The 11,942-nt window shown below is 40.2% G+C and overlaps 1 protein-coding gene across 2 annotated transcripts; it reads left to right on the forward strand.

Annotated features, from left to right (window-relative positions):
* The first annotated feature begins 408 nt into the window (after positions 1–408).
* acat1 (acetyl-CoA acetyltransferase 1) lies at positions 409–9,988 on the forward strand. 2 transcript variants are annotated; one of them, XM_071515303.1, is made up of 12 exons: positions 409–541; positions 1,943–1,990; positions 2,751–2,868; positions 3,544–3,639; positions 4,334–4,434; positions 4,983–5,126; positions 6,148–6,298; positions 6,381–6,476; positions 6,800–6,913; positions 7,298–7,362; positions 7,845–8,002; positions 9,561–9,988. In XM_071515303.1, the coding sequence occupies exons 1-12, from the start codon at positions 491–493 to the stop codon at positions 9,679–9,681; spliced, it is 1,263 nt and encodes a 420-aa protein (XP_071371404.1). In that variant the 5' UTR covers positions 409–490; the 3' UTR covers positions 9,682–9,988. The 2 variants fall into 2 exon arrangements, with proteins under 2 accessions (XP_071371404.1, XP_071371405.1); XM_071515304.1 differs by having other exon boundaries at positions 431–551.
* The last annotated feature ends 1,954 nt before the right edge of the window (positions 9,989–11,942 follow it).

The following is an 11,942-nucleotide window of genomic DNA, read 5'->3' on the forward strand; positions in this document are numbered from 1 at the left end:
GAATTTGTTTGGAGTTAGGATGTTGTTGAATACAGACAAAAAGGAATTGTGGCACTTGGGTGTGGCCGTGTGTGTGTGTGTGTGTCTCTTCACTTCCTTCACACAGATTTCCCAGTGAGAAGCTTGTCTTTCTAGCCATAAGGTTACTGTTAAAGGCCAATGAGAAAAGACCTGACCTCTGTGGGCTGCTAAAGGCATAATTTAGCTTTTACAATGTTTTATTGCAATAGCAATAACAGTATTGAAGGTTGAAGGTTATAGTTTATCTTATATAAGTGTCTGTTGTGGCTGAGTTCTGTCAGTTATTCATAAGAGATTACTTTGTATTTAAAACTGCAATAACCATAATGCATAGCCAGTCGATGACGTCGGGGGAACACACCTCTCACTGTGATTGGCTGATGCATTTAGCCCTCTGCTGCATGGCTGAAGGTGAAGTGGGTCCAAGTGTGTGAGTCAGAGTCACAGTCCTGTCTTCCACTCCAGCACCATGTCATCCAGTGGACTTTTAACCATGCGTGCTCAAATTTGTAAACGCCTGGTAAGTGAGGGTGTGTAAAATAATTTCTCTGGGTTTGTCTGTATCTGTTTTGTCACCTAGCTATCTCTGTTATCTTGCAGCCACATGCTATTGCTAGCTACTGTATGTCTGGTTGTAAACACAAGGCCGGGGTTATAGCAGCTCAGCTAACTTTTTGCTGGCTCGGTAACGTTAGCGTCCTTGAACAAAATAAAGTAAGTCAGTCAAAAACCACTAGATAATTGCTTTTAGTGAGGCTGCTTTTTACTATTCGTATCACAGGCTACGTATTTATTAACGGTCCAACGTTACTGTCACGGTACTCACACTTCTCAACAAAATGAAAAGTAGCTGCTTTTAGTAGTGTTATGTAACGTTAACACTTTCTTACCAATAACAATACGGCAGACTACCTCAGATAAAGAGGAGTTTAAAATGTTAACGTTATAATTTTAAAGTTAAGTTTCAGTATATCTGCCCTGACACCATCTCTGTCGAGAGAGCATCATCTAAAGTAGCTTTGCTTTTCTGCATAACGTAGGTACTCTACTAATTTTACTAGTTAAAAATATAACTCAAGATCTTTTCTGAATCGTAAGGACCCACTACTAACTAACTTTTCAATTGGGCATGCACATTATTGTAATGAAATAATAACATTTTAGTAAAATTACAACATACAGAATTGTTTTACTCGTTACCGCCCACCACCATGCTACTTTTGGTGGAAGATTGTGGGAATAACAGACGATTACATTTTTAAAGTTGAAACTATTGAAGTACGTATGAACCAGTGTTTATTTATACCGCTTATATGATTATGAGACATATTTTAGGAGGGATGTACTTGCTAAACAAGACTACAGTAAATTGTAAGATTTTGAATGGTATTTGGCCTTACATTTCTTTAAGAGAATGGAATGTATTTGGGTAGTATCAACGTTTAATTACCGACAACATTGCATTACAGCAGCGGATTTCACTTATCAGCTCCCCCTCTCTGGTTGACTGTGCTAATCAGTGAAATCAGCTGATGTAATGTTTGGTAGGAATGAAAACCAGCAGACTCTTGAATGACACAGGGCTGGACACCACTGGCTAAAAGGGAACATTGCTGTGGACCTGTTGTACCTGCTTTGCTATCATAATGGCATAGCCAAAGGAAAATATTCTGTGAGTTAATGATGAGTGTCTCTTATAATTTACCCATAATAATGGGGGAAAAACTGGCTTGAAGACAGATGCAGGGAAGAACAGGAGGCTTGTTGGCAGACACTAGAGTAGATATGAGAACTCCCACATCCATGGCATAATTTTAATGAAAATTTGCAATTATCCATATACTGTAAACAAAGTCAGAATTTTGCATAGAATTGATGTTCTTCATCATGACTTGGCCTTATGTATTCTCTGCCATTACAGACTCACAAGTACCTGTCAAGGACCTACGCATCTCGCCCTTCTCTCAATGTAAGTACACTAACTGAAATTTCAGATTTTATTCGCTTATAGGGATGTAACGGTATACCGTTTTAAGGTATACCCCGGTATCAAGCAACCACGGATCTGAACCGTAAGCCTTTCCCTGTAATACCGTGCCCATGGTATAAATTTATGTTGTGCAATGCGCATATGCACAGCGCCACACGCCACTACAATGGAGGGTTACCTATCCACAGCTCCACTCGTGACAGCCAGGGGAAAAACTGAAACACTTCAAGTTGCTAGCAATATTGAATTGCAACAGTGGACATTGTACTTTAATATACATTATTAAACTGCACTAGATTACAAGATTGTTGTGTGTATTTTCCGTCTTTAATGCAAAATAAATAAGTTCATAATGGAGGACCCTCGTGTAAACATTCTCATATTAGGTCATAAGGAGGACCCTTGTGTTAAATATTTTTATGTAAATGTTACAATGCTAATGCATGAGAGTTTCAGTTAAATACACACACGCACAGGCATGCACACACGTTTCAGTTCAATAAAGCAATATTTTTCTTCAAAGCAAAATACTTGTTTGTTTGTTTTTTCGATGGGCCATAGTACGTTTAATTAAAAGGGGGGGGGAAATGAATACCGTGAAATACCGTATACCGTGGTATTTTGGTAGATATCGTACCGTACTGTGAAATTTCATACTGTTACATCCCTAGTCGCTTACAACTTTCCAACTGTCTCTGGACTGTTCTCTCTAATATAAACTTTTGATGGGTGATCTCAGGAAGTCGTCATTGTCAGTGCAGTCCGCACTCCAATGGGGTCGTTCAGAGGGAGCCTGGCAGCAGTGCCAGCTACCAAACTGGGCTCCATCGCCATCAAGGGAGCCATCGACAAAGCAGGTATGGTTCAGACAATCCAGTGCATCTATGGAGGTGTTCCAGAAATATTTTCACCATTCATTTGTACACTAGCATCTAGATTTTACTCCAGGCTGGGTCCTAAGTGGTTCACAAGTTCGGTTAGTCTTGAAATCTTGTATACCAAGCTCATCCTGAAATTAGACATGATGTCAATGTTTATTAGCGCTGAACAGAATATTTTATTCAGAATGATATTGCAAAGGCTGCAGTATGCAATTTGATTTTTATAACAGATGCTATAAGTGAGTGAAATAGTGAGAATTTGGAACATCTTTCAGACTTGTCCTTCCTTAAACCCAGAAATACTGTTTAACAAAAAGGGTCATCAGGGGGAAGTCCAATGACACTAAAAGTGTTTGGAACCACATCAAAAACTTAATGTAAACTTAAAATGAGTGGGTTTAGGTTACTTACCTTATTGTTTGCTTATATGAATCCTCTGGATGTAACATCTCTGTAGATCTGTGCAAGCATTGCAAAGCTAATACACCGGATGTGGTAAATGACATAAGTTTTCTTTCTCTCAGTTGCACATGTAGGATCTCTGCTACCTCTCTGCGACTTGGATGGGTCACTACATCACAGAAAAGCAAAGTGCATTTCGGTCAAGAGCTGCGTATGTCAGTGACTTGATGTAATATTGCTTGTGTCTAGGAATCCCTGCTGAGGAGGTGAAGGAAGTCTACATGGGCAATGTGCTTCAGGCAGGAGAAGGACAGGCCCCCACAAGACAAGCCTTGCTTGGAGCAGGTAGGGTTAGCAACAGAATGAAGATGCACACTCACACAGACTGGTTGATTTATTTTAATCCACATCATCGAAATTTTGGCATGACCCCAAAAAATAGTGATGTCCACAAACCATCTGCAACGTTTACTTGACAAAAATGAATTAATTGACTCAGGGGTACAAACACTAGGACTACCTCCATACTGCCTTGCTGCTAGGAAAAGCTGATGGTGAACAGTAGCTAGTTGGTTCTGCTTCTGTGTAAATCACCGCTTTACACAGAAGCAAAAGCGGAAATCACTCCTCACCGCTTTATCATAAACATGGCCATGGCTGCAAAATATAGAAACCAGTAGCTAGCACTTGTAGCTTGGCTGCACGGTGACACAAGGCAGGTTTAACTCCAGCAGCTTGGTGAGACCTTTTGCAGCCTACAATCAAAAGTACACCCAGTTTTTATATCCTTATTGACAATAACAGTATCAGGAATGTTGGCAAGCAATATGAGAATATGTCTTGAGCATTATTGCTATGTTTGCCAGTTGTGTTTATAGAGCATAACAAATCACTGTAAAACAGATGTTGCATCCTTGATTGTTAAACCTGCAGTTCCCTTGTGCCAGACTGACACACACACACTAAAGGAATGTATGTTACTGTGTTGGCACTGTGATTTATGTTGTAAATGCAAACGTGTCCCTCATTCTGTCTCCAGGCTTGACCCTCGGCACTCCAGCAACAACCATCAACAAAGTGTGTGCCTCCGGGATGAAATCCATCATGCTGGCAGCCCAGAGTCTGATGTGTGGACACCAGGTAGCATAAGTGTTTAATACACTGTAGCTCTCCTGCTGGAGAGAGCAAGGTCCGTTACCATGATGATGCAATATATACATGCATATACCTATGTTCCTGACCACTGTTGGGTCAATCTTGCATCTGAAAAGGACAAAATATTGACACATATTGTATCTTTAGCAGTGAAATTGCTTTTGGGTGAGATGCATTAAAAACACAAATCTGATATAGAAAACTCATTAATCTACTGGTTGCTCCAAAGCTATATGAGGAGAGGCTAAATTGGATTTGTCTTCGGCTGGACTTTTACTTAAACATAAACCTGGCAATGTTGTAAGATGTCTTAATCAGATAACTGTGACAGTTGCGACCAAAAATATGCATAATATACATAATAACTAAGTACAGACATTGACACAGAGACATTGACAACATAATTTGTAGCGCAAGGACAACCAGACTTTGCATACAGCACAAAGGGGCAGTGCAAGACAAACTACAGATGGTTGGACTATACCTGTCACTACAGCGTAGCATACAGTGTGGCTGTTTGTGTGTGGGTTTAGGATGTGATGGTGGCAGGAGGCATGGAGAGCATGTCCAACGTACCTTATGTGATGACCAGAGAGACACCAGCCTACGGAGGAGTGAGGATGGAAGACCTCATCGTCAAGGATGGCCTCACTGACGTCTACAACAAATTCCACATGGTAACTATCAACCATCTATTACTGGAGATGCTGTTTGAATAATAATAATAAACTTTATCTATATATCACTTTTCAAAACACTCTTACAAAGTGTTTTACAAAGGATAACAATGTGAATGTGTGGTGGTCACATCACATTTTGTTGTGTCAGTCGGTGGCTTCAATCAGGAAACTGAACTCCTGGCACAATAAAAAGGTTTATTTAGGCTATATATTCATTTATTGGCTCTGGCTCGCACGTCTAAATGCCAGATCAAAAAATGTGTCTGGTGAACATTGGCCTTGAACCCAGGACAAACCTATGCTTTACCAATCCAAGTGAACTCAGTGATACAGTCAGGAGTCAGGCTTATAGTGTTTATAGCTGTCACGCAATGGCACATGCGCAGTGCGTTTTTTTTTTTTTAACTGATCGACTTATACACAAACAACAAAGCAATAAAAACAAGGCATAAGAGGGCAATTGTCATAAACGGAAGTCAAAAACGGTAATAAAGGTCAATAAAAAAAATCTAACTAGTCTATAAAATGAGTTTTAACAAGTGATATAAAAGTGAAATCCAGATTTCGCCAGCCTGAGCTAATGGTGCATGACTCCCAAACATTTGGAGTAAAAAAATCATATAAAATCATAAAAATGCCTCATCATACATGCTTTTTCAGGAGTGGTGTAAATGATACCGCAGGCCATATGCAATTGCAAATATAGCCTATAAATATCGTGTCTGTATTGGCAATAGGTGTATCATTGCAACTCATTAATATGCAGTTGCCAAAGAAAATTAAGTGTGGAACACAAATGCAAAACATGTCTAATGCCTTTTTTTTTTCTTTTTTTTTTCGCATTTAAAAGTCAGTAAATTTCAAGCAGTGTGTGTTTACAGGGCATGAGTTTTTTGATTTCTTCTTATACTTGTTTCAAATGTTCCACTCTTTTTCGGGTCAACTTGCGATGTGATGTGAACTTAGGATCATTTTCTATCTGTGTTTGCTGTCCCGTTTGCTTTACGGTCTGTAACAGGGAAACTGTGCAGAGAACACAGCCAAGAACAGCAGCATCACCAGGGAGGAGCAGGACGCCTACGCCATCAGCTCCTACAGCCGCAGCAAAGCAGCATACGAGGCCGGCGTGCTGGCCAAAGAGATCGTACCAGTGAGCATTCCCCAGAGAGGTAAAGGAAGACGGCGACAACATGCTAATGACAGTGGTCAAACACATGGTGCAGCATAACTGATATTGATTTGGTCCTGTAGGCAAACCTGATGTAGTGGTGTCCGAGGACGAGGAGTGGAGGCGTGTCGACTTCAGCAAAGTCCCCAAACTGAAGGCTGTTTTCCAGAGAGAGAATGGTAATTATGCAGCTGAAGAACTATGTGGTGGTGTGTATGGGGTGGGTTCCAGTGATTTTACTTTGAATTAGTAAGGTGTATATGATGGCCCTATTTGTATTTGTCTAACTCTAAAAACGATTATCCTTTGCTGCTCATTCACTCTGAAATTAATCAAATGTGTCTTTTGACAGAAGTTCTTGTTGATATGAAAACATAATAGAAGTGCAATAGAAAAAACCCCAGCGTGGCACATTTGCATGAACACAGTCTGACCCGCATGCTTCAGACAGGGACCTCTGTTTGGATGTTCACTTTATTCTGATAGGTCATTTGCATTCTAGGCACAGTGACGGCAGCCAATGCCAGCACACTGAACGACGGGGCCGCTGCTGTTGTTTTAATGACGGCCGATGCTGCAAAGAGACTCAACGTCACTCCACTGGCCAGGATTGTCTGTAAGGTGCCCACACACATACACGTGCCTATCTGTGTTTGCATACAGTATATGTACAGTGCACATGCCCAGACTGTACACATGGACTGATGGCTCTCACACAGTGTAGTCCTACTGTCTCCCATGAAACTAATTTATTTACACTGATGCAATGCTATTGGGATTGCTGAAAATTAAACTGCAACGCTGAGTGGGAATCATTAAAAGTGGAGTAAACAAGCTCTGTAACATTATTATGAATGCCTGTCTGTATTTTTAATATGAGAAAACAGGTTTGCATTTTTGCAGGGTACTTGCTCCCACATCACTGCAGTACATTTTTAAGAATCACAATCACAGTGATTTTTCTGTGATTGAAATGTATTTTGTTGTATTTTTCCCCTAGCATTTGCTGACGCTGCGGTCGCACCCATTGATTTTCCCATTGCTCCTGCATTTGCTGTACCAAAGGTGAGTATGAGGGTGTATTCAGGTAGTATTGCAGGTTATTTTCAAGGTTCAGCAGGTTCATCTTTAATTGGTCATGCACCAGTTCCGTATTTGGTCAAATATGGAACTGGTGCCACTAATGGTCTGGCTCATGTCACTTCCTCTTCTTAGTTTTATTCTTTAATCATTCTGTAGTAATCCACAAACAGAAATGCCATGGTGGAAAAAAAGAAATATGGAGCTGCTTCCCTGTATGTTCCTGAAAAAAGTTTGGTTATCGTAATAAAGTGTGCACAAAATCAGAATGTAAAATCATAACTTTGTAATCTGGTTTAATAAATGTAGACACATTTAATGCCATGTCTTATAATTTCAATTTTTTTTAACAAGACTCATTATACTGAATGGTGATTAAAGATCTATGTTGCCCCATACTCAACTTATTTTATGGCTTATTTTATGTTAGTACATCAAAACACTTTCTCTGTGTGTGTGTCTGTCAGGTGCTGGAGGCAGGCGGGGTGAAGAAGGAGGATGTAGCCATGTGGGAGATCAACGAGGCCTTCAGCGTGGTGGTGCTGGCCAACATGAAGATGCTGGACATCGACCCCACCAAGGTCAACGTCAACGGGGGCGCTGTCTCACTGGGACACCCCATCGGGTAAGCAGCTGGGAGGGACGGATATAGACTGGCTGCCCATTTTTCATTAAAGAGCAGGGTTGTGATCAGGAACGCAGGGAAAAGAAAGAAAACGGTTTAGAAAATGTGAATTCCCCAAAAAAGAAGATAAATCACGCCCCTGGTAGAAGACTATCTATATATATCATGTCCATCCATCCATTTGTCTCCATCTTTGGTGGTCAGCGCTCATTGCTGTGGTGTTTCTACACTGCACTTCCCAGAGATCCAATCAAACAAGGGCACAATCCCAATGTCCCAATCCCAATCCCAATCCCAATGACTGAACCCTGAGTCCTCACAGACTCTTTGTTTGCGCTTTTGTCTAAACAGCATTATTAAGAAATAATGAAAAAAATGTTGATGAATAACGTTAAATAGGCCTACATATATGTTTTGCAACATCGCACAGTTTATACTGTGCTAATGGATATAGAAAATACACTTCATTCTACTAGAAGTTAATCTGCACTACATCATTACAATATGAAAAATATGTAAAAAAAAAAAAAAAACATTACAAAAAAGAAACAGTAGGAGGTACATTGAAAACAAAAGGTACTTTTAATAAAGCTTAATGAGCACAAATAAGCACATAAGAAAGCAAAACACTATATTACATGCTGCTTATATTAGCGGCATCTAACATCCTTCTTAAAAGTTTAGGAAAACTTAATTTTCTTTTTTCTCAAATGAGCAGTTTATTCTGTTTTAATGTTGCAATGTTTTCTCTTTTAGCTGTATCTTGCATATAGTTTCAACCGTTTCATTCCTGTTTCTCTCTAAGTTCTTGTTAATTGTTTTTTTTGTGGTTTTTCCTTAATTATGTTTTTTTTCTTTTGTATCGGTTATATTGGCTGATATTTTCCACATACATGAATATTAACGTCAAAAACGCTGTGAACTGTGGGTAATTCCCTCAGGCAAAGTTTGCAGCTTGTCGGGAACGTGTGTCAAAGTCCGTGAGTCTGTGAGTGTGGACATTGGGATTGGGCCAGTGTGTCCAGTACTGTGACGTCTTTTTCCTTGGTTTTTCTGTTGATGCACTTTGAGTTTCTGTAGGTGGCGCTCTTTTCTCTGTCTGTTCAGCCATGGTGCCGTGCTAACTACTGCGTCCCAAAGCTTTTCTCTACTCCTCCTTTCCTCCCTTCTCTCACTACCACTCCTCTCCTACCAGGAAGTAACTTGGAGGAGACAAGGGGAGCAGTGGGTCATGCGCTGTTTGTCCAAAAATGCCTCCTCCCCTCCTCCCCTACCTTTTCTTTTCTTTTCCATGACCTAGAAATTGATTTTTGGATTGCCATTTTGGAGACTGTCCCAATATTGTAGGGGACAAAAGAAGCTGCTTAAAATCCTCAGACAAAGGATCAACCAAGGATCCACAACAAGAGTATCCTCTTCCAGGAAGTTTATACTTACTTGACACCGGATGTTTAGAACGGCAAATGTAAAAGCAAATAAGAGTAGCAAAATGGAGTTTATGTGAAAATGTCATGGATTATTACTTTAACTTAATTTTTCTTTTTTCCTTTTCCCTCAGGATGTCTGGGACAAGAATTGTGGGTCACATGGTGCACAACCTGAAGTCCGGCCAATATGGGCTGGCCGGTATCTGCAATGGAGGCGGTGGAGCCTCCTCTATTCTCATCCAGAAGCTGTGAGAAACTGTAAGAAACTTGACAGGAACCTTCTCCCTCCCTGTTAACACTGGTTGTTTAACTGTGTGAACTCCCTGTTCGATGTAACTAGTTAAGATTTCCATTCACTCCCTTTTTAAAATATGAAGACTGCATCTGTTACAACTGTATTACCAGCGGCCTTACCCAAGAGCAAACTCACTGTACATGACATTATATTATGACTTCAATGTTCAAGACACTCCTTTGTTTGGTGAACTTTTGGTGCAAAAAAAGGATAAATATTTAACTTTGAGTTGAAAAGGTTGAATAAATAGTTTCTATGAAATCAGTTTTGTGTTATTGGTATTTTTTTGCTTGAATAGTTGATAAGGGTTTGACTTTGATTCATTAAAAAAGATTGAGTTTCCAGGAAGGTATATGTCTTTTGTCATATGACTTTTTTATGTTTTTAATCATCAATTTTTAAAAATATTAATGACCATTATTGTAGAGTTGGCACTGTAATTTTCAACTTGGCCACTGGATGCTGCAATTTCCATTCTTTGTACATGGATAACTGTACACATCCTTGTCAGTGTTGCAGTGTGTAATGGCGGAATTTAGTTGTTAGTATGGCCTTCACACCACAGAGGGGCAAAAGGCATAACAGGCTTATAGGTTGCTTATATTTATAGGTGCTATCATTGCTTGATTTAAACTTGTTATGGTGAAGAAGATGTAGTTGGCCTGTTACACCTTTTCAAAGATTGTTTTTGTCTAATGTACCATGAGGCTGAAAGTGCAACATTGTCTAGATCTGTATATAATCATCAGTACAAGCAGTCAGGTTCCAACAGAGAAGCAGGTGCATACTGTATAGATAAGCAACTTTTCTTGCTACTTAGTTTTTTTTAATATACTTTATGACCTAAAGAGACCTGATCCCAAAATTTCTACTTTTTAATTTTTAGTAATATGTTAAAATGGCTATTAATTAAACCAATGTTAAGTTAACGTCAGTCAAGTGGGCAGTATGTGCTTCACTGCATGCCCCTTGGCTTTCATTCCCTCCTCCCTCCAGTCAACGCAGTCATATGTCATGTTAAATATTGACAGAGTCTCAAAGTTCTCAGACCAACATTTTGTGTCGAAGCCTGTTTGCGTGTTTGTTAGGAGCCCGGTGGAGACGTTAACTTGGTTACTGATTAAACACTCGAGAAGCTTCGCTATAGGAAGACTGACAATGCCGTACGCAATGTAAGAGCCAAAACCCTGTTTGAATGATTTCTTTTCCATTAGGACGTCAAACAAGCAGTGACCAATTGCTGCTTGCCCACAGGCGAATGCCCCTCCTCTCGCTCACATTGCACTGTGGTCATTATAGGAGTGGCAGCAGTATTGCTTGAAAGCACTATTACCTATTATTACCTAAGATGTTCTCTACCATGAGAATTTCCCATTGTGCAAGAAATTGCCAATGAACAGTGAGTTGCCATTTTTTTCAAACTCAGAAATAAATCACAGCATCGTTGCCCTGCCTTGTTCTTCTATGTGTTGTGGTTTTGCAACTGTGATACAGTATACTGTATTGTATATGTGCATGTAGCCAATACAATAGATAATATAAATTCAAAACATCTTCAGAGTATAATTTCTATCTTACAAAGCAGATTCATCGATGGCAATTAGAAACTACGGTTGTTTTCCCCTTGATTCCTGAAAAGTTCCTGATTTAGAGATGCAAGTTTTCATCCAGCAATATGAGATGTAAAAAGCAGGTTCTGATTCTTATGGATGCTTGAAGTGTGGCCAACAAATCTTTGTAACGGAACAAAGCGCTTTGTGAAATCAATCTCAGAGACAGGCTGGTTTGCTCGGGAATGTCATCTGTACACAATGTAACACAATATACCTAGACGATACACAGGTAGATACACAGGACTGCGCGGCCTATTATATCGTCCGAGATAGCGCACCGCTGAAGTGAACGCATAATTGGCTTCTCTTATCACTAATCAATGGATGGGCACTGCTGGGTGAACACGGCCCTGTGCACGTCGGTTTCATCTCATTCACCTTCATCACAAAGAGCGGCTGCGGAGAAGAGATGCTGAATGTCAGTCCTGGCCTGCATCAATGCTGGCTGTTTGCTCATGTCATTTCAAGTGTTGGCATAGATCAAGTGGCGCACAACGGGCTGGCTTGTGCACACACAGGAAAAGGTGTGGTCATGGCTGTTGATTACCTGGAAAAGTGGAAGAATGGACTGAGCCAGAGGGAGAGAGGGAGAGGAAGGATAGACA

The sequence above is a fragment of the Centroberyx affinis genome, unplaced genomic scaffold (genome assembly GCF_046629955.1).
Source record: "Centroberyx affinis isolate AG114_WGS23_722 - 3 ecotype Tasmania unplaced genomic scaffold, CSIRO-AGI_Caff_v1 ptg000336l_1, whole genome shotgun sequence".
Classification (NCBI taxonomy): Eukaryota; Metazoa; Chordata; class Actinopteri; order Beryciformes; family Berycidae; genus Centroberyx; species Centroberyx affinis.